This window comes from Entelurus aequoreus, linkage group LG18 (genome assembly GCF_033978785.1).
Source record: "Entelurus aequoreus isolate RoL-2023_Sb linkage group LG18, RoL_Eaeq_v1.1, whole genome shotgun sequence".
Taxonomy (NCBI): Eukaryota; Metazoa; Chordata; class Actinopteri; order Syngnathiformes; family Syngnathidae; genus Entelurus; species Entelurus aequoreus.
This window is the reverse complement of record NC_084748.1, coordinates 598,936-621,837: the sequence shown is the minus strand read 5'-3', so window position 1 is coordinate 621,837 and position 22,902 is coordinate 598,936. Positions and strand designations below refer to the sequence as shown.

Below are 22,902 nucleotides of genomic sequence, written 5' to 3'. Positions count from 1 at the left end.
TGTTAACAGATACTACGTTCACAGTGGCTAATTAGGAGGATGATATCCACGGTTGAAGCGACGACGTTGGAGAAAAGGTATAACAAAAATGTAAATAACAGACTCATGTCAGCGTGAGTAACGGTTACACAGCACCTAATTATACCTCAACATGTGTTGCATTATGTTAACAGATACTACGTTCACAGTGGCTAATTAGGAGGATGATATCCACGGTTGAAGCGACGACGTTGGAGAGACGGTACAACAAAAATGTAAATAACAGACTCATGTCAGCGTGAGTAACGGTTACACAGCACCTAATTATACCTCAACATGTGTTGCAATATGTTAACAGATACTACGTTCACAGTGGCTAATCAGGAGGATGATATCCACGGTTGAAGCGACGACGTTGGAGAGACGGTACAACAAAAGAAAGTTCAGGTGAGGTCATGAATAAATGAGTGAAATATGAGTAGGGACGGGTCCCGCTCACATTTGAACCGGTACCTGGGAATCAATACCGGTACCCAATTTTCGGTCCTTTTGTGTGTGTTAATAAATGTTAATGGTTTTTAATGATAGAATTCCGTAGTTGTAAGGTTTAAACGTACCAAATGAGCTAAAGTGCCAGCATAAAACATTAACATGCTAACATGGCAGGAATTGTTGTCATTATGGTGGTACTTAATGAATACTTAGGTCTACTACACTACTGTATTTAATGTTGTCATGATGGTGGTACTTAATGAATACTTAGGTCTACTACACTACTGTATTTAATGTTGTCATGATGGTGGTACTTAATGAATACTTAGGTCTACTACACTACTGTATTTAATGTTGTCATTATGGTGGTACTTAATGAATACTTAGGTCTACTACACTACTGTATTTAATGTTATGGTGGTACTTAATGAATACTTAGGTCTACTACACTACTGTATTTAATGTTGTCATTATGGTGGTACTTAATGAATACTTAGGTCTACTACACTACTGTATTTAATGTTGTCATGATGGTGGTACTTAATGAATACTTAGGTCTACTACACTACTGTATTTAATGTTGTCATCATGGTGGTACTTAATGAATACTTAGGTCTACTACACTACTGTATTTAATGTTGTCATGATGGTGGTACTTAATGAATACTTAGGTCTACTACACTACTGTATTTAATGTTGTCATTATGGTGGTACTTAATGAATACTTAGGTCTACTACACTACTGTATTTAATGTTGTCATTATGGTGGTACTTAATGAATACTTAGGTCTACTACACTACTGTATTTAATGTTGTCATTATGGTGGTACTTAATGAATACTTAGGTCTACTACACTACTGTATTTGATGTCACTATGATGGTATTTGGAGCCAAGTTTTCTCTGAGGTGGTATACTTGATGAAACCAGTTTGGGGCCCTGAGTCTACACATGGTTATTATTCATAGTAATAATAAAAATAATAATAAAAGACAAAAACATACTCATGGAAATGTTGTTAATTTTGTAAAGAATGCAAACCCTGCAGTCGTAAATACAGCAGAAGAATGTTTAGCTAAGTTGTGAGTGGAAAGAAGAAGAAAGTTTCCTACTCACGTAAAAGTCCAAGAGGCTCCAACATTCCCGCTTCAGCAGGCGGCCGACGGAAGCTGCTCTGACCGCAGACTTCTTGTCAAACTGCCGCTCGCTGCCGCCGCTCGTCCGCCGGTCTGCCATGGTCGCCTCGGTCCTCCGACACGTCGCAGGTAACCAATCCCCGCTCCGTCCACTCCTCACCGACTATTGACTTCCATCTTTCCCGTCGGCGTGAGGTCGAAGCTTCTCCGGCCGAACCTCCGCCCCAATCCCCGGGAACCTCCGCCCCAATCCCCGGGAACCTCCGCCCCAATCCCCGGGAACCTCCGCCCCGTTCCCCGGGTACTTGACCCCCGCACGCAGGAAGTGACGAGCCGTAGCGGGGGCGGACCTGCGCTCCTCGGCAACAACTGCTCCATGACGGCCTTTTTATTTTGTTTGCACACTTTTAATTTAGGCTGATTTCCCGCTTGTCGCGCTAAATAAAAGCCGGTGTTGCCAGGAGGAGTTCGTCCATCTTGTCGGTGTTTACATGATCACTTTTCTACCGCTTATTCCCCTCGGGGTCGCTGGAGCCTATCTCACTTTTATTTATTTTTATTTTATAAACCTTTATTTATAAATTTCAACATTTACAAACAGTTAAAACGGTACAACATGATCACTTCTTCGCAGTTTGTCGATACCTGTTGCTGGCGTGGAACGCGTTGCCAGATGGCAAATGACACATTATCGTACCAGAATCCCAAAGTGTTACGAGGGACGATTATTGTGCGTGACCGATTCGTCGTTACTAAAAGACAGTCTGCAGAAGTAAAAACATTATCGCTGACACGGTATATCGGTATATATTATAACGTCATTTTACCTTTAAATAGGCTAACATAACAGCACTGTTTGGGGGTGAAAAACCAGTCAGCAGCCACCCGCAGAACAGTGCCCTCATGTGGCCGTAAAGAGGCAAGACAACATCAGTGCAGGATGTAAATTGGAGCTGTCACGCCAATTTTCTTCCCATTACGAAAACCTTCCTAGCCCCCATTTACTTCCGGGGTCATTTCCGCTTACGTCACTTCCTCTTACGTACGTAATTTCCTCTTACTGCCCGTCGCTGGGTTTTTTTATTTTTTATAATATAGTCATTTCCTCTTACGTCATTGACAGCGATCGATAGAATCCAAATCTCCTGAAAATGGTGGCGTCACTGAATGATATTCGTCTTTATCTTTTTATTAATACTTGTCCGATTAATACAGACGTTTTGTTAACGCTGTATTATAAAAAAGAGTCAAACGAAGTGCTATCGATCGCTGTCAAAGACGTAAGAGGAAATGACGTAAGCGGAAATGACCCCGGAAGTAAATGGGGGGTAGGAAGGTTTTTGTAATGGGAAGAAAATTGGCGTGACAGGTCCCGAAGCAGATTTTGATGTGAAGCCCACCTGCTAAAACAATTGTTATTTTGTTTTTTAATTATGTGAAACATTTGTAATAGTTTTTCAAATTAAACTTGAATTTAATCCGATGCATATTTTGTCAGGGTGTGAATCTTTGGACGCCAAACGATTCGATTCGGAATTGATTCTACAGTCAAAACAATTCTCACTTCAAATATATAATAATTATACCACTTTTTCAAAACAGGTTACACAATAGAAAATCTTCTTTTGAATAATGTATTCTTATATATATAAAAAAAGAAAAAATATTATCTTTTTTTTTTGGGCGGTATAGCTCGGTTGGTAGAGCGGCCGTGGCAGCAACTTGAGGGTTCCAGGTTCGAGCCCAGCTTCTGCCATCCTCGTCTAACTGCCGTTGTGTCCTTGGGCAAGACACTTTACCCACCTGCGCCCAGTGCAGTGTAACTTAGATATTGGGTTTCACTATGCAAAAGAAAAGCGCTATATAAATATAATTCACTTTAATTAAAAAAAATGTAATTATGAATCGCTTTACAATTGGAATGAACAAAAACGGTGTTTCAAATAAATGGACTCAAGAAATAAAATATATAAGAAATACAATAGAATAAGACCTCTTTCTCAAGATAGTTTTTTCGAAAATATATTTCCAAAAGACATTTAAAAAACATATATATTAAAAAAAAATCATATTTTCAATATCAGTTTGATCTTTTTATTAACTTGTTGTAATATCCGCTTCATTGATCACTATTATCTTCAGTCACACTTGTGGGTTCATTAGTACTCTGGTCTGGACCACATATAGTTTTTTAAAGCCTTCAAAAGGGTGTCAAACATTACAGTTCAACTATTCTTACTGTACTGGAGATATTGAATTAGTTCATATAAAACAGTTGTCCAGAAAAACCTGTAAAATAGTTTTTTAAAAAAAGAACAAAATGACGTATTGTAATGAGAACAAAGCTGAAAATGTGATACATTTGAAAAGTCTAAGGATGTGTGGGAGTTTTGATACATTTTTTTAAATGCTTCAAATTGACATCAAAACTAATTGCCAGCTAGCTTTGTGTCATACGTGACAAATTGTATCATATCAGTATCAAAACGTCAGCTTTTTCACGTTACATTTGTGTTTTTTCTCTTACATTTTTGCTGTTTTTCTTTTGACAATATGTCGCGGGCCAACATAACCCCAGCTGATGTACGCAAATGGCCCCCTGTCCTCACTTTGGCCCCCCCTGGAATAAGTAATAATAATAATACACATTGTCACCTACAAGTTATAGCTACAACTCAACGCTAACACCAAGTTATGTCTTTAAACATATGCCATGTCTGCTTTTAGCATTTCTTTTTATAAAATAAAAACATATCAAAATGGCTTTTTGTTATGTGGCGCCGGGTGGAAAAAAGTTTGGACATCGCTTTTATAAAACAATTGAGCTTTTCGTCTTAAATTGCCGTGGAAAGCCTGAAATGGCGTATTTTCACAAACGTTATTTTTGAGTTCATACAGATCACCACCCAATATTATGCTTATGGAACTGTTAATATCCCAGTATGTAGAAGGGCTAAATTAGAATTATGACAGTTCATAGATTTTTTTATTTCAGTTTTAGTGACAACAAAATACATTTTTTAAATGATTAATAAAAATGAAATTAAAAAGGTATTTTTCTGCATTCCCGAACTGACAAAAAAGCTCGGTGTGGGTTTTTCCGGGTGAAGACGGCAAGTGTCATTAGGGTGCAATACCACTTCTGTACTCTAGATGGCAGTCATGCTATCCTATCCATCCATCCATCCATCCATCCATCCATCCATCAGACTTCCCTCTCCCCAGCCACTTGGTCCAGCTCCTCCCGGAGGATCCCGAGGCGTTCCCAGGCCAGCCGGGAGACATAGTCTTCCCAACGTGTCCTGGGTCTTCCCCGTGGCCTCCTACCGGTCGGACGTGCCCTAAACACCTCCCTAGGGAGGCGTTCGGGTGGCATCCTGACCAGATGCCCGAACCACCTCATCTGGCTCCTCTCCATGTGGAGGAGTAGCGGCTTTGGTTGAGACGGTTCAGGATGGCGTCAGGATTGAGCGGAAAAGAGGACGGCTATCAGGTCAACTCCCTACTGGAGGGGTCACCAACGCGGTGCACGCGGGCACCAGGTAGCCCGTAAGGACCAGATGAGTAACCCGCTGGCCTGTTCTAAAAATAGCTCAAATAGCAGCACTTACCAGTGAGCTGCCTCTATTTTTTAAATTGTATTTATTTACTAGCAAGCTGGTCTCGCTTTACCCGACATTTTTAATTCTAAGAGAGACAAAACTCAAATAGAATTTGAAAATCCAAGAAAATATTTTAAAGACTTGGTCTTCACTTGTTTAAATAAATTCATGAATTTTTTTACTTTGCTTCTTATAACTTTCAGAAAGACAATTTTAGAGAAAAAATACAACCTTAAAAATGATTTTAGGATTTTTAAACACATATACCTTTTTACCTTTTAAATTCCTTCCTCTTCTTTCCTGACAATTTAAATCAATGTTCAAGTACATTTATTTTTTTTATTGTAAAGAATAATAAATACATTTTAATTTAATTCTTCTTTTTAGCTTCTGGTTTTTTTTGACGAAGAATATTTGTGAAATATTTCTTCAAACTTATTATGATTAAAATTCAAAAAAAATATTCTGGCAAATCTAGAAAATCTGTAGAATCAAATTTAAATCTTATTTCAAAGTCTTGTGAATTCTTTTTAAAAATTTTGTTCTGGAAAATCTAGAAGAAATAATGATTTGTCTTTATTAGAAATATAGCTTGGTCCAATTTGTTATATATTCTAACAAAGTGCAGATTGGATTTTAACCTATTTAAAACATGTCATCAAAATTGTAAAATTAATCTTAAGCAGGAAAAATTACTAATGATGTTCCATAAATTATTTTTTTTATTTTTTTAAAAAGATTCAAATTAGGTAGTTTTTCTTTTCTTTTTTTCGGTTGAATTTTGAATTTTAAAGAGTCGAAATTGAAGATAAACTATGTTTCAAAATTTAATTGTCATTTTTTTCGTGTTTTCTCCTCTTTTAAACCGTTCAATTAAGTGTAAATATCATTAATTATTAATAATAACATAGAGTTAAAGGTAAATTGAGCAAATAGGCTATTTCTGGCAATTTATTTAAGTGTGTATCAAACTGGTAGCCCTTCGCATTAATCACTACCCAAGAAGTAGCTCTTGCTTTCAAAAAGGTTGGTGACCCCTGCCCTACTGTATGTGACGGGTGAAAAGAGTGAGGACATTCTCACTACGTTACCACTAAGCGACCAACAGTAGACAGTCTATGCAGAGGTGACAAAAGCCTTTGATTAACATTTTGTGGGTAAGCACAATGGCATTTATGAACGTGCGAAGTTTAATAGCAGACAGCAACAACAAGGCGAGTCTGCAGAGAACTTCATCACAGATGTGCATAAGTTGGCTGAACACTGCAAATTTGGTGCCTTAAAGGCAGGGCCGGCCCGTGGCATAGGCCGTATAGGCAAATGCTAAGGACGCCGTCCATCAGGGGGCGCCACGCCAGTGCCACAAATGTTGGAGAAAAAAAAAAAGAAAAAAAAAGTTGGTACTATTATTTCTAAATACAAAAAATAATCCCACGTTAATTAAAATGCAAAGTAAAGCCTATTTAATAGAAATATTATTTGTGCGGCAAAACGCCACAACACCCCTGGAAACTGTGCCGAAATGCAAAAAAAAAAGGGACATTTCGCTGCGGTCTGCAGATCATCTGAAAGAGTGGAAGCTATAGGTGAGGGCCGACATCCGGGCAACTGAGCTACATACGGGTTCTTCGAGCCATAGCAACCAGACTGGCGTTGAAAACAAACCGTTGCCATTACTCTTTAACCTGTCGACCTACGCTGGTTAAACCCGTCATTCTGCCTCCAAAATGCCAAAAAACTGTGTTGTTTTCGGTTGTGCTAACCACAACTGGAAACAGGGAAAACAAAGGTTGTATTTTGTTCTGCCAAAGCGTGATAAAAGCCCACAGAGACGAGACAAATGGCTCGCAGCTTTACACCGGGAAAACCAGGACGGTTCTCACTGGAGTCCCCCAAAGTCCCGGGTCGTGTGTTAGGATCACTTCGTTTCTGGTAAATATAAGGAACAAAATCCACCTTGGCTATACCGTCCGTGCTAATGTTGTACTTGTTGAATTTGTACCTTATAACGTTCGACAGCTGAAGTTGTTGTTGTACAAAAATAACATGCGGTATATACTATATAGTCTATAGCCTAGCTAGCTATTTTCGAAAACCGGTTTCGTTTAAATTTGCACTTAACAGTTGGGTTTTTAAAAACCAATAAACCCTATAATTTTCATGTTGCCATTTAATCAACTTTTCAGGACAGTCGCAAAATGCTGTCTGCAAGACTTTTCAATACAAAGACATATATTTTGTACATTATTCGCCTGCTGTACTGCGCCTTCATAAGGCTACAACTTACAAGGACCAGGCTACTAGGGGTCAGTCTGCTTTCTTTTGGGGGTTTTTGCCGGACATTCCAGTATTATTTACCCGTAATCTTGGTATTACTTTCCTTATTAGGTTATTTTGCCACCTCCTCCTTCTCTGTTTAAACTCTTCTTTGTTGTACTTAAACAATACACGTAGCCCTCAAATCTCTCCATATTTTATACACTAACACTTGATCTTGTTGTTGATCACTTCCGCGTCTCTTTCTTAGTAGCGCGCAGGCTAAGCTAACTAGCAAGCTAAGCTAAGCCTGAGAAGCTTTAAAGTTCACTGAGACGAGTCTGACGCAAATAATACATTTTCGTTTTTTCACACGATATGCGAATAAGTAAAAATGCGTAAATGAAGGATTTAACGCCGACTTCCAAGCCACAACGCTCGTTAAATGCTTTTTCTGTCAATGCTGTGTTCGCTGTGAGCTGCTTTGTTTTCAACGAATTCCCGGTTGCTAGGGGATTGGTAGGCGGAAGTGACGTAGGTCCGCCCTCACCTATTGAAGGTTTTGGGCATCATGAACATAGATATATATCAGTAGATGGCGCAAGGCGGAGTCTCCAGCGTAGTTCACCGGCGGCCATCTTGTGACGGTCAACTATTCTGGTACGTTCTATGGTAGCTGTTGTAAGGTGAGTGATCTGCACAAACAAAAATACTCTTAACTCGCTGAAATCTTGACGGATTTACAAACGGTTTTGTTTATTACACACGTTATTAACGTGGCTATGATTCAGGATGCTTGGACATGTTGAAATTGCAGCTTTTCTGTTCGAAAAACGACTTAAAAAATAAGGTTGTATGTTTGTCCCTGGCCAGCTGTACCTATTAACGTTAGCTAAGTTAGCTGAACAATTTTGTTAGCTCGTTTCATGGGAAAAGGATCAGTGGGAGAGGCAGAATTGCTCTTTCTTTTCAACATAACTTAAGTTGCACATGATTTCCAAGCGGTTTGGTTTGTTAAAAACATCTTACATTATGATACAGGAAATTGCTGGCTTTGTGTTTACAGAACTACGCCTACCAGTGAAGATGCCTGACTTTTGTGCAGCCTACGGATGCTCTAATCGCCGTAGTCTCAAAACGAGAACCCGTGGGATCACCTTTCACCGGTAAGATATGACAATATTATGACTATAATTAGGATAATCGTTAGTTACTTAGTGGATGTATGTACAATACAGGTCCTGCTACACAGGAACAGCGGGGCTATGTGAGATAATAGTATTGCAAGATTGTTGTTGACCCAAGGCTTTTTACACAATTGAATGTTTCTTTTGGACACCTTTCTTATAACTCTTTTAGTGTGGTTGTCTTATTCTTAAAGTACATACATGCATACATGCACATACATGCATACATGCATACATACATGCATACATACATACATACATACATACATACAATTACCCCAAAAATATGATAATTTAGGTGTGTATTTTTGTCCTTACCCTTAATGTTAAAGGAAAGAAGGGTGGAAAATGTTGACAATAATTTATATATCTGGCTACCTTTCTCACGTTTTTAAGGTTTCCCAAAACCGGAGAGAGGAAGAGGCAGTGGGAACTTGCCCTAAGAAGGGATGGTTTTGTTGCCTCTGGCAGGACAGTGCTCTGCAGTGAGCACTTTAGGAGTGAGGATTTTGACAGGACGGGGCAGACTGTCCGGCTTAAAGATGGTGTTGTGCCAACAATTTTCAACTTTCCAGCTCATCTTCAAAGGGTATGTGTATCATTGACCAACAAGAATTCAAGGTGTATAAGATTGATATATCAATATATAAATATGTGATTAAATGTCACACTTTAGTTTTTCTTTCTGCAAGTTTAGGAAGAAATAATGTGTTGCTTATTACAGCACATTTTAGACACTCAATATGTTTTTTTTCACTCTTATGTTTATTTTAGCCGATAGCAACAAGAAGCACAACCACTGCTAGAAGAGCGGAAGACAACCTGCCAATGGACTTGTCTCAGGATGAACCTCAGCCTGATGTTGTGAGTATTTGCATGTGGAATGTCCAGGTGTCATCAACATGTCCGTACACGGACAAATGTGTCCATTGGTCTTGGCTTGTCATATTATTATATTGAGGTGGTACTCTGTGTAAAAAGTTTGAGAACCACTGGCTATCTCACTTGCTCTGTCACTCATACACTTGGATGAATAAACATGTGCGAACATTGAAACTACACCCAGGGGTAGGCAACCTTTACAATCAAAAGAGTCATTTTTGTCCAGAGCCACAGCGATATGTCCTGACCTACAGGTTCAGCCAGGACCACTTGGAGCTTCTCTTTAACTCCATCAGAGCATCCGGTAGGGTTCATAATTCATATTTACCAGCCGCAACACTAAGTGACACGAAGTGTCAGCAAATGCTCGTATTGTTTTCAGTTTGTCGGTCCATATGTTTTTTGTTTTTTTTTGGGAAAAATGTGGTTCTGAAGACATATACAGTATCTGGAAGTGTCACAAACTATTTTTAGTATTTAGTAAAATGTCTGTGTGTTTGTCTATCTGTTTGCAGAATTTGTCACCACTGTGATACAGTCTGAATTGTATGATGATGTCATTCAACTTAATTTATGTGGAAAGATCATTCAGGGGTGGCTAGTTCTAATTTGTCTTTTTTTTTTTAAAGCATAAAGATATATTGAATATATATGTGTAATATACTCGTATATCTTGTGTTTATTTTAAGGTGGCTGGAATAACAACCCTAATGCCAGCCAGTTCAAGTACATCTTCCGAAAGCTGATGGCCCGGTGTGGGGTTGTTAAACCAAGCAGCAAAGGCAATGTGACTGCACAGGATGACACAGAGTCCCTACCAGCTGTAGCAATGTCCTCTGCTGCCCAGTCCTACCACATCGACACATCTACAAACCTGTCAGCTGTAGATATGTCCTCTGCAGAACAAAGAGAAGATCTTCCATCCCCGTTTGCTGACATTCCTGCCCTTGTACATGACCACAGCTACCTTCCCACCCGCTTCGATGGTCTTGTGGACAACGCTCTCGTGTACATTTCAGGTAGAGGTCGACCGATAGTGTATTTTGCCTATAACCGATAGTGCCAATAGTCAAAATCTGGGGGAAAATGATGGCCAATTAATCAGACGATAGTACTAAAAAAGAAATGTCCCCCTAATTTCCCCATGCTTATTAATTATTATTATAAGTTATTATATTATTAATCGGTCTACCTCTAATTTCAGGATTTGTTGTGCGACGGACGGTGAAGAAGCTGTCCTGTGATGTCTGCCGTGCCAGCCTGGTGACGGACGCTGCATCTGCCAGTAAGGACAAGAGCTACCACCTGCTGACTCTAAGAAACAATGGAGGCCTGGTGATTCCGTCTGAAGGCACGGTGAGGGTCGTCAGGGCAGCAGAGTGGGTCATTCGCCAGGCATCAGCAGATTCCAGACGATCACAGCCCATCAAACTGCTAGAGGTCCTCTACATTGTGCGGAAGAGGATAGGTTCAGAGGATGTGTTTTTGCTCGGGGAGCACATCGGCGACACACAGTATGGCATTGACAGTCACCACCATACGCTGGTAACATTAGTTGTGTCCCTGTTTTTCAAGCTAAGGCTGCACCACATTGCAAAAATCAATACTCTGAGCTTACAGAGTGGCAACATGAGACAGAAGCTCACCAAAGCAGTCCTTTTCAAAGGGCATTAGCTCCAACTGTGTGTGCACCGTGTGTCTTATTGGTTTTGTGTTGTACTGTATTGTATTGTGTGCAGCTGGTCCTTGTCTCCAAGACAAAATAAAATAACCTTGAACCTTGAAGCCCCATCTCTCCCCACCTGCCCCTGCTTCCTACATCCCCTCCACACCACACCAAGTTGTTCTTGGGCTTTTTTCGACTACAGGAACTCAGCGCACCGTGCTGTGTAGTGGTAACGCATTTCAAAGGTTCTGGATTTGTTTCCAAATCCAGAACCTAAATACAAAACCAATCACAGACCTTCATGGGTTTCTAGAAAGTTTCAGGTTATGGAAGGTATTGGTTAGGAATGGGACGATATGAAGATTTAATGTCAAAATATTTGTGATAAATGAGACAGAACTGGCCAGGACCTACTGTCTGTGAGATAATTTTATGTTGGTTTGGTTCTTCTGATAAAGGTGTGAATATCTATGCTATTGTCATTAGTTGTGTCCCTGTCATTCAAGCTAAGGCATTGCTAAATTAACAACTCTTAGCTTACAGAGTGGCAACATGAGACAGATTTTTATATATAAAATGTAAATATATTTAAATTTTAAAATGTATTATAAAATAACATAAATATTAACAATATAATAAAATAAATGGAATTGTATTTATTTATTTATATATATATATATTTTTTTTTATATATAAAAAATATCTCGGTAAATGTGTAATATAAATACTGTGTGTGTGTGTGTGTGTATAGCTATTGCTTTACCTATCTGCTTAATATTATTTTCATATGAAAGTCCATTATAAGTATGCAGTATCATAACTACATCTCTGACGTTTATAACAAACCAACCCGTTTGAAAATCGGTTGAAAATTGAGCAAGCTATGGTTATTTCAATAGTACATGCACCATAGACATTCATGTTATGAGTGGGCGTGCTGCCCGACGCAAGATGGCCGCCATGTGGCAACGTCGGTCTCCATCGGCCAGCAGCGCGGGTGAGTCATCTAGCCTTTATATATGTCTATGATCATGAATGCAAACAGTAAAGGAAGCTGTGTGAAGTTTACAAGTCTCTGGAGTCTGCTTTCACGGATATAAACACTACTACAACATAACGGAGGGTTTATATATATCGCCTATACTGTATAAAACTACAAAATAACAAACACGGAGGCTCCATTTTTACACGAGGACCACTTTATTTCGTTTGTTTTTGAAACTCCGCTCCACCACTTCCGCTCTTAGCGCCTTCAAAATAAGAGCTCAAGGCATATACTGTATAACAGCTTATAACAGGAACTTAACATCACAAAGAGGCAAGTCCATAAAATTAGGCTACATTAATAATAATGAAATTAAAATGTATTGTTTTGCATTCCCGAACTGATAAAAAAAAGCCTTTTAAACAAACAGTCGGTGTGGGTTTTTCCGGGTGAAGAAGGAAAGTGTCATTAGGGTGTAATACCACTTCTGTACTCTAGATGGCAGTCATGCTATCCTGGTGAGGCGTTAACCGTAGAAGAAGAACGCAGCAGCTAACTTGTTAGCATGTCTCGTTTTTTGCGGAATTAGCGACGATTAAAACCTATTGGTTCGATATTTTGCATTATGCGTTAATATATATGTATATATTTTGCAACCAACATACCGGTAAACATGGAGGCTCTGGTCGGATACAGCGGGTCGTCGTCGGAGTGTGACGGTGACGAGGAGTCATCTGTCTGCAAGAATGATGGCGGAAGGTAAATTAAAGCACCATTATTCTCTCCTGCATGCCAATTATTTCTATTAAGTATGCCAGATCTTCTGTTTGTACCGGTTTTCTTCCCAATCTGAAATAGATACAATTCAGGCGAAAAAGTAGTTCCTACCATTTAGACAAGACCTTAATGATAGTTACTTGATGATATACATTCTCACATAACTGAAGTATCGATGTTTTGCTTTGAGAATCGATATAAAAGCCTAAGTATCATCTGTCGACATTTCAGTATCGATCCGCCCATCGCAGATGTCGAACTGGAGGCCCGGGGGCCAGATTTGGCCTGTCACTTCATTTTATGTGGCCCACCAAAGCCGGGGAATAAAATACTTTTATCTTTTCTATCTAAATGTATTCACTCTTACAATTTTGACAGAGAAAACATGCATGTACACATTTTAATATAATACAGTCCAAACATCCATTTTCTACCGCTTGTCCCTTTCAGGGTCACAGGGGGTGCTGGAGCCTATCTCAGCTACATTCAGGCGGACATTTTTTGTTAAATTAAAAACAAATACTCAAATATCTGTTACCCATCCAATGGTATGCTGTAAAAATGACAATGACTTTGCGATATTGTTACAGTTTTCCATTTACAGTAACACACTGTAGATTTTACCATAAGAAAACTGGCAGCTCAGTTGTCAGAATTTTACAGTCAAATTGTAGCACATTTTTTCCATTTAATTGTAATAGAACATAATTAGTTTTTACTGTAAAAAAAAACCCAACCTAAACTGGCAGTCCAGTTGCCGGAATTTTACAGCCAAAAAACTGTTGCACATTTTTTCCATTTAATTGTAATAAAAAATAACTAGTTTTTACTGTAAAAAAAAAACCCTAAATTGGCAACTCAGTTGCCAGAATTTTACAGTCAAAAAATTGTAGCACATTTTTTCCATTTAATTGTAATAAAACATAATTAGTTTTTACTGTAAAAAAAAACAACCTAAACTGGCAGTTCAGTTGCCGGAATTTTACAGTCAAAAAACTGTTGCACATTTTTTCCATTTAATTGTAATAAAAAATAACTAGTTTTTACTGTAAAAAAAACTAAATTGGCAACTCAGTTGCCAAAATTTTACAGTCAAAAAATTGTAGCACATTTTTTCCATTTAATTGTAATAAAAAATAACTAGTTTTTACTGTAAAAAAAAAACCTAAACTGGCAGCTGAATTGCCAGAATTTTACAGTCAAAAAATTGTTGCACATTTTTTCCATTTAATTGTAATAAAAAATAACTAGTTTTTACTGTAAAAAAAACCAACCTAAACTGGCAGTTCAGTTGCCGGAATTTTACAGCCAAAAAACTGTTGCACATTTTTTCCATTTAATTGTAATTAAAAATAACTAGTTTTTACTGTAAAAAAAAAACTAAATTGGCAACTCAGTTGCCAGAATTTTACAGTCAAAAAATTGTAGCACATTTTTTTCCATTTAATTGTAATAAAACTTAACTAGTTTTTACTGTAAAAAAAACCCCTAAAATGGCAGTTCAGTTGCCAGAATTTTAAAGCCAAAAAACTGTTGCACATTTTTTCCATTTAACTGTAATAAAAAAAATAACTAGTTTTTACTGTAAAAAAAACCCCTAAACTGGCAGCTGAATTGCCAGAATTTTACAGTCAAAAAAATTGTTGCACATTTTTTCCATTTAATTGTAATAAAAAAATAACTAGTTTTTACTGTAAAAAAAACCCCCTAAATTGGCAACTCAGTTGCCAGAATTTTACAGTCAAAAATTGTAGCACATTTTTTCCATTTAATTGTAATAAAACAATTAGTTTTTACTGTAAAAAAAAAAACAACCTAAACTGGCAGTTCAGTTGGCAAAATTTTACAGTCAAAAAACTGTTGCACATTTTTTCCATTTATTGTAATAAAAAATAACTGTAGTTTTTACTGTAAAAAAAAAAACTAAACTGGCAGCTCAGTTGTCAGAATTTTACTTGTTTACTGTAATATGCTGTAAAACTATTGTTTATTTTTAAGGTAAAATTGCACTGGTTTAATAGCCGCATTCATAAAATTTTAGGGTAAAAAAATGTTTCATCATATATTCTCCGCACCGGACTATAAACCGCAGATATATATATATGTTGTGAAATGAGTTATTTACACGGAAATATTCTGTAAATGTTTATTTACATACCTTAATTGTTTCCAAACGGTGTCTGTAAAACAGCTGGTCAAACAAAACAGAAGTCATGGTCACGGATCCACTAGCTGCACAAGCTAGCTCTCCAATCAGCTACACAGACTCAATAACTCCACGGTGACATTTTGGTGAATTTACAAAACCGGAACAACATGAAAATAATGCCATTGTAAGTTAATAATACTAGCAAAGACACTAGTTCATGTTAGCACATCAGCTAATGCTAACGACGCTAGCTTCATTACATCACGATAGCACGTACAAGTATGCATGAAAACACTCCTACATACATCACACATGGGACGGTTCAGTAAGTATAAATCGTTTCAGTTTCATATTGTAAAACTTCCAAAAGTTGCTCGGAGTGATAAACGAAAAATCCACAAGAGTAGAAACGCTACGGACGGCTACAAGACGGAACAGCACTTCTACTTCCGGTTGAAAGCGCTAAATGGAAGGACGCTGCAGTGAGCAAACTCATAAACGAGCAGTAGCACACATTTTCAGTGCATTTGCTTGTTTTTAAATATTTGCATTCTGGCCGTCAGCCAGGAAAAATCCATAAATTAGCCGCACCGTTTTCTAAGCCGCAGGGTTCAAGGCGTAGGAAAAAAGTAGCGGCTTATAGTCCGGATTCAATGGTAATAATCCGTTTATTTACATAGTCACTCGTGCCTCAAAGGGCTTCACAAAATCACGACGACATCCCTGATCTGTCCCTACATCCGGGCAAGGAAAAACTCCAAAAGCCAGAGAAAGCATGGCAATAATCCTCATACATGAATATATTATTTACTGTTACTAGCAGTTTGACACGTTACTGGTTGGTTATCTGCTAATGCTGCTTTTCCAAAAGGGACCTCCTCCACGGGGCAGCACCCGACTCAAAGACGAGGAACTTCTTACTGGAGCCCGCGTCCAGTGAGTCCGATCAGTCCGACCACGAGGGTCCACTCCCGGCGCCACCCAAACCCCGTCCGGCCGCTTCACCCCCCGCGTACAAGTTGCCCCCGCCTCGCCTGCAAGCCTGCACGGAGAGCAGCGTGTTCGCCAACCCCTTCAAGGCGCAGGCGGAGCGGAAGCTGAGCGCCCTGCAGAAACACGTGCCGCTCACCGTGCACGCCAAGCCCTCGCAGATCGGCGGCAAGAGGATCTGTGCCAATTACAGGAAGGACGGACGATGCCGATTCGGCATCAAGTGCAAGTTCGCGCACGACAGCGATCTTCAGACGGCGGCCGTCGCCCCCGGCGACCGCCGTCCGGCCGAGGGCGGGCCGGGCGTCTCAGACGAGCCTCGGAGAGAGGCGGCGCCGGAAGTGTTAGAAAGTCGGCGGGGCAAGAAGAGGAGGGTGGGCGTGAGCGACACACTGATCCCGCCCAAACAAGCCATGAAGCAGTACAAAATGCTGAGGGGCAAAGAAAAACTCAACATGTACTGAGAAATAAATACTGTTAGGACTTTTATTTACAGCTGATGACTAAACATGTCCTGTACTAAATATGTACAGTACAAGATATTACTACTACTGACATCCTTCACTCTATATATTCATCATTATATACACAGCAGTACTCCTCTCTCGTTAATTGGTTCCGGACATGACCGGGATCAACCTTTCTTTTGCAAAGTAAGAATCAAACATTTTCTGCATTTTTTTATAAATAAGAATCCATTTTTAAAATCAGTTTAGGCCCATGTTTCACTCGCTCAGTTCATTTCTTTTCACCCCCTGAAGCGAATATTTATTTATCCATCTGTATGTGCCAAGATAAACGCCACAGCGCTATTGTCTGAATAGCATTTTAAAAACTCCATTCAAATGAAACAATTTTTAATAAGTTTTGAGGCCATCTCCGTACAACCAGAGAGATATTTTCCAACCCGTTTTGAAAAAGTTCCATTATGACAAATCAAACATTGCAAGAATCGGTTTGAGTGGAGAATTGATTCTGAATGGAGTTGTGAGCTGCCCGTCATTTTTCATGTGACTTTTGTAGCTGTATGTGAAAATGGCGCCGCTGAAGTGTCAGCAGGTTGCAACAGCTCCGTGCTTTTATGTCTTCCTTAGTTGTTTTTTTTAATGTTTCCCTTTTGAATTGATTAACGTGGACAAGTTGAAAAACTTATTGGGGTGTTACCATTTAGTGGTCAATTGTACGGAATATGTACTGTACTGTGCAATCTACTAATAAAAGTTTCAGTCAATCAATCAATCAATCAATGGTTTTAACCCAAACAAGGTGGCAGAACTTCTGCTTTTAATACTTTTTGTGGACTTTTTGAATCTGCACTGCAACAAAATAATAATAGGGGTGCACAAAAAAATAATAATTCACATCTGAATCACGATTTGTACCCTAAATCCATTCATAATTTTGATAAATATTATTTTTTATCAGAATCAATTTAAAATTAAAGCTACAAGCAGCGTTGGTCGGGTCCGCATTTTGGCAGGTGCTAGTCCTAGGTGTCCCAATACTTATGTCCAGTGGTAGTCCTGAGTGAGACCTACACAGAGGTTTTTGTTTCGTGTCTCTACGATATTCGTACTGGGAGTTAGAGGAAGTTGTGTAGTGTACTACCTTCTCTGCGTTCTGTGCTCACGCTGGTGCTTTCTGCTTTTAAGCAGCCATCTTAAAACAACAGCAGCGGAGCAACTTTAGTGCTGCGGGTCTTTGAAGGCTCGTAAAATCCAAACGGTAGCACTAAATAAAACGCCGTCCACAACTTTTAATCAGAAGGGTTCAATCTCTCTCCTGTAGCAGTTTGAAGCCGAAACGACAAACGCGCTCGGTTTGATGTTTGGTGACCGGTTTTAACAAAAATTTTGTTTTGAAGGAGGGGTATCAAACTTCCTGTTGATTTTTGCTGAAGGATGTCAATCTAAGAAATGTAGGTCTAGGTAAGACCTACATAGAGGTATTTGTTTCATGTCTCTAAGACGTTCCTACCGGAAGTTACAAGCAGTTTTGTCTGAGTTTTCCTCTGAGAAGCATTTTTTTCTCTGTTTTATTCAAAAATTGCGCTAGAGCGCAATTTTGAGTTTTGGGGTTCGGTTTTTTTTTTAGATCGCAATTTCCAGCAGTCCCGATGTGTGTGAGAATTTTGGTGAGTTTTGAAGTATTTTAAGGGGGTCAAATTAGAGGTCAAAGAGGCAAAAATGAGTGTTTTTAGTACATTTTTGTCTTAAATGGGAAATTGCCAACTTCCTGTTGGTTTTTGCCCGAGGATGTGTCATTATGAGTTGTAGGTCTAAGCGAGACCTACAGAGAGGTTTTTGTTTCATGTCTCTACGACCTTCCTAGTGGGAGTTACAGGCAGTTGGTTTTTGGTTTTTTCCTAGGGGGCGCTAGAGCGCAATTTTGATTTTTGGGGTTTGGTTTTTAGACTAAAGTGTGCTGTCACAGTTTGTCTATGTGTGTGTAAAATTTGGTGAGTTTTGAAGCATGTTAAGGGGGGCAAAGTAGTGCGCAACGGTGCGGAAGAATAATAATAATAAACATTACAATTTTAGGTTCCTTTGTACCCTGTATAAAGGACTCCCTGTGGGAGTCCTTTATACAGGGTACAGGCGGACCCTAAAAATACGTTTTTAGGTAATCTTCATGCAACCAGAAGCTTTTTCAAACCCGAAACCTCTTTTGTTTCATTATAATTATTATAGCAAACAGTACCGGTACATTGCGAGAATCTGTTTGAAAAGAAAGTCCATTCTGAATCGAATCGTCACCCCAGGAATCTGATTAATTGGATTGAATTGTTCGGGGCCCAAAGAGTCACAACCCAAATATTTACTACTTACTAAATCCTAGTTTTTCATTGGACTTGTTGCTGTGTGTAAAAATGTGAAGTGGCAGAAGTAGAGCTCCTTTCATTCCATGTGTTTACTAGGGCTGCCAAAATTAAGGAGTTAACTCATGTGATTAATCACAAAAAAAAATGGCATTAATCATGAAGACTTGGATTAATGATGTTATTTACTTTGAGCGTACAAGTGGAGATCAGATCAATGCACACGTCGGTACAAAGATGAGCGAGGAGGTGGTCTCGCTGGCTAATTGATACATCCTGAAATAAACTTTAGATAAAACTCTTGCCAAGTTTTGTGCAAATACATGACATGCATTCAAGTAAACTGTTCCTGGGTGACATTCTGACAATAAAATGGCTTTTGTGTACAAATATTGGGCTCTTTTCTTCAGCTAACCCTAATTATTTTCCTTATAATTACAATTATAATCCTATTTTCCTGATTATGCAAGCGAGTGAAGAATCATGATGCATCCAAATTCCAAAATCTGATTCACAAAAACAATCATTTGACAGCACTAGTTTTTAGTTTTTGGGTTAAACATCATTTCCCCTTTGTGGGATGAATAATAGACCGGACACACTCACCAAGTAAACAAACTTAATACAATTCCCTGAATATTAATTTTTCAGTGAGACATAAGAACTTGTTTTTAGGAAATCAATCTTGAGGACTAAAATACTACTTTTGAGCATCACAACTTTGTTATAAGACACAAAACTTCACAATAATAGTAAGTATACAGTTTTAATTGATCATTTCTACATCATTTTTAAGTTTTTCAAGCTTAAAAATAATGTTGTATTTTAAGAAATCCAACCAAAGCAATTTTGACAGATTTAGTTGCTCATTACAAGCAAAAATAACTTCTTTTTTTTTTTACTCTTAAGAGCATACTTGCCAACCCTCCCGTTTTTAGCGGGAGACTCCTGGTATTCAGCGCCTCTCCCGATAACCTCCCGGCAGAAATTTTCTCCCGACAAACTCCCGGTATTCAGCCTGGAGCTGGAGGCCACGCCCCCTCCAGCTCAATGCGGACCTGAGTGGGGACAGCCTCTTCTCACGTCCGCTTTCCCACAATATAAACAGCTTGCCTGCCCAATGACTTCATAACATCTACGGCTTTTAGAGAGTAGAGTGCACAACTGCGCACACGACAAGGAGACGAAGCAGAAGAACGAGGAAGTTACAGACATGGCGACGCCGTCGACGAGCGAGATGAAGAAATACGCTTGCAAGTTCCAAAACGAATGGAAACAAGAATTTCAGTTCATCCAGGACAGTTCGAAGGAGAAGGGGTATGTAATTATGTTGCCTGTACATTTTGTAAAACAGACTTCTCCATTGAACACCGTGGCCGAGTCATGAACGGAGGAGAAGTTAAACAGGACAATACTGCCATCTACTGGATAGCCCCCGGAACACTGAAATTCAAGTATTTATTTTATTTATATGTATAATAAAATAAATATATATACATATATATATATAGCTAGAATTCACTGAAAGTCAAGTATTTCATACATATACATACATACATACATACACATATATATATATATATATATATATATATATATATATATATATATATATATATATATATATATATATATATATATATATATATATATATATATATATATATATATATATATATATATATATATATATATTAGGGCTGCAACTAACGATTAATTTGATAATCGATTAATCTGTCAATTATTACTTCGATTAATCGATTAATAATCGGATAAAAGAGACAAACTACATTTCTATCCTATCCAGTATTTTATTGAAAAAAAACAGCATAATGGCACCATACTTATTTTGATTATTGTTGGTCAGCTGTTTGTAAATGTTGCAGTTTATAAATGAAGGTTTAGTAAAAAAAAACAAAAAAAACTCTGCGCATGCGCATAGCATAGATCCAACGAATCGATGACTAAATTAATCAGCAACTATTTTAATAATCGATTTTAATCTATTAGTTGTTGCAGCCCTAATATATATATATATATATATATATATATATATATATATATATATATATATATATATATACATATATATATATGTATATATATATATATATATACATATATATATATGTATATATATATATATATATATATATATATATATATATATATATATATATATATATATATATATATATATATATATATATATATATATACATATATATATATATATATATATACATATATATATATATATATATGAAATACTTGAATTGGTGAATTTTAGCTGTAAATATACTCCCCTATTAACCACGCCCTTAACCACGCCCCCGGCCCACCCCCGACCACGCCCCGCACCCCCACCTCCCGGTATCGGAGGTCTCAAGGTTGGCAAGTATGCTTAACAGGGACATTTTTCCAGTGTAGGGGTGCACAAAAAAATCGATTTAAGTCCAAATTGCCATTGTTATTCATCAAAATTCTAAAATCGATTTTTTTAATATATATTAAAAAAAAAAAAAAAAGAAGTTTTTTTTAAGAATACCATTTTTTTAAATACCTTTTTAGGCCATCTTCAGTCTTTAGTACCCGTTTAGAAAAGTTTAATTATAATTATTATACCAAATTAAACATTGAATCGAAGATAAATTCTCAATGGAATAGTCGGGTGGCCAAAGAGTCACACCCCTAATAAATAAAGTCTGTCCTATCCTAAATAACACCCTTTAGGTGCACTCTTTTAATCCAATAAATTAATGCTGCCTGTTAAGCCAATCAGTGTCCACCATACTGAATAGCGTGATCTGATTGGTTTGGTTGTGTCTAGTGGCCTATACTAATGTACTACTGTATTTTCCGGACTATAAGTCGCGGTTTTCCGGGGGTGCGACTTATACTCAGGAGCGACTTATGTGTGAAATTATTAACACATTAGCGTAAAATATGAAATAATATTATTGATCTCATTCACATAAGAGACTAGACGTATAAGATTTCATGGGATTTAGCGATTAGGAGTGACAGATTGTTTGGTAAACGTATAGCATGTTCTATATGTTATAGTTATTTGAATGACTCTTACCATAATATGTTACGTTAACATACCAGTTGGTTATTTATGCCTCATATAACGTACACTTATTCAGCCTGTTGTTCACTAGTCTTTAGACCAGGGGTCACCAAGTAGCCCGTAAGGACCAGATGAGTAGCCCGCTGGCCTGTTCTAAAAATAGCTCAAATAGCAGCACTTACCAGTGAGCTGCCTCTATTTTTTAAATTGTTTTTATTTACTAGCAAGCTGGTCTCGCTTTGCTCGACATTTTTAATTCTAAGAGAGACAAAACTCAAATAGAATTTGAAAATCCAAGAAAATATTTTTAAGACTTGGTCTTCACTTGTTTAAATAAATTCATTAATTGTTTTACTTTGCTTCTTATAACTTTCAGAAAGACAATTTTAGAGAAAAAAATACAACCTTAAAAATGATTTTAAACACATATACCTTTTTACCTTTTAAATTCCTTCCTCTTCTTCCCTGACAATTTAAATCAATGTTCAAGTAAATTTATTTTTTATTGTAAAGAATAATAAATACATTTTAATTTGATTCTTCATTTTAGCTTCTGTTTTTTCGACGAAGAATATTTGTGAAATAGTTCTTCAAACTTATTATGATTAAAATTAAAAAAAAATTATTCTGGCAAATCTAGAAAATATGTAGAATCAAATTTAAATTTTATTTCAAAGTCTTTTGAATTTCTTTGAAAAAATGTTGTTCTGGAAAATCTAGAAGAAATAATGATTTGTCTTTGTTAGAAATATAGCTTGGTCCAATTTGTTATATATTCTAACAAAGTGCAGATTGGATTTGAACCTATTTAAAACATGTCATCAAAATTCTAAAATTAATCTTAATCAGGAAAAATGACTAATGATGTTCCATAAATTCTTTTTTTGATTTTTTTCAAAAAGATTTGAATT

The 22,902-nt window shown here is 37.6% G+C and overlaps 3 protein-coding genes across 4 annotated transcripts in view; 2 read left to right on the top strand and 1 right to left on the bottom strand.

The window, feature by feature from the left end:
* LOC133633655 (uncharacterized) overlaps positions 1–1,866 on the bottom strand; it is a 16,346-nt gene extending 14,480 nt beyond the window's left edge. For both annotated transcript variants that reach the window (XM_062026240.1, XM_062026238.1), the window contains exon 1: positions 1,587–1,866. In XM_062026240.1, the coding sequence (XP_061882224.1) occupies positions 1,587–1,706 (120 nt within the window). In that variant the 5' untranslated portion in view covers positions 1,707–1,866. The remainder of the gene's footprint in view (positions 1–1,586) is intronic.
* LOC133634245 (uncharacterized) lies at positions 408–11,333 on the top strand. Its single transcript, XM_062027369.1, has 7 exons — positions 408–426; positions 8,531–8,630; positions 9,048–9,240; positions 9,426–9,519; positions 9,760–9,837; positions 10,223–10,552; positions 10,738–11,333. Exons 2-7 carry the CDS (start codon positions 8,551–8,553, stop codon positions 11,205–11,207), a joined length of 1,245 nt encoding a protein of 414 aa, XP_061883353.1. The 5' UTR covers positions 408–426; positions 8,531–8,550; the 3' UTR covers positions 11,208–11,333.
* Positions 11,334–12,686: 1,353 nt separating this feature from the next.
* LOC133633654 (uncharacterized) lies at positions 12,687–19,299 on the top strand. Its single transcript, XM_062026237.1, has 2 exons — positions 12,687–12,943; positions 15,982–19,299. The coding sequence occupies exons 1-2, from the start codon at positions 12,858–12,860 to the stop codon at positions 16,562–16,564; spliced, it is 669 nt and encodes a 222-aa protein (XP_061882221.1). The 5' UTR covers positions 12,687–12,857; the 3' UTR covers positions 16,565–19,299.
* The last annotated feature ends 3,603 nt before the right edge of the window (positions 19,300–22,902 follow it).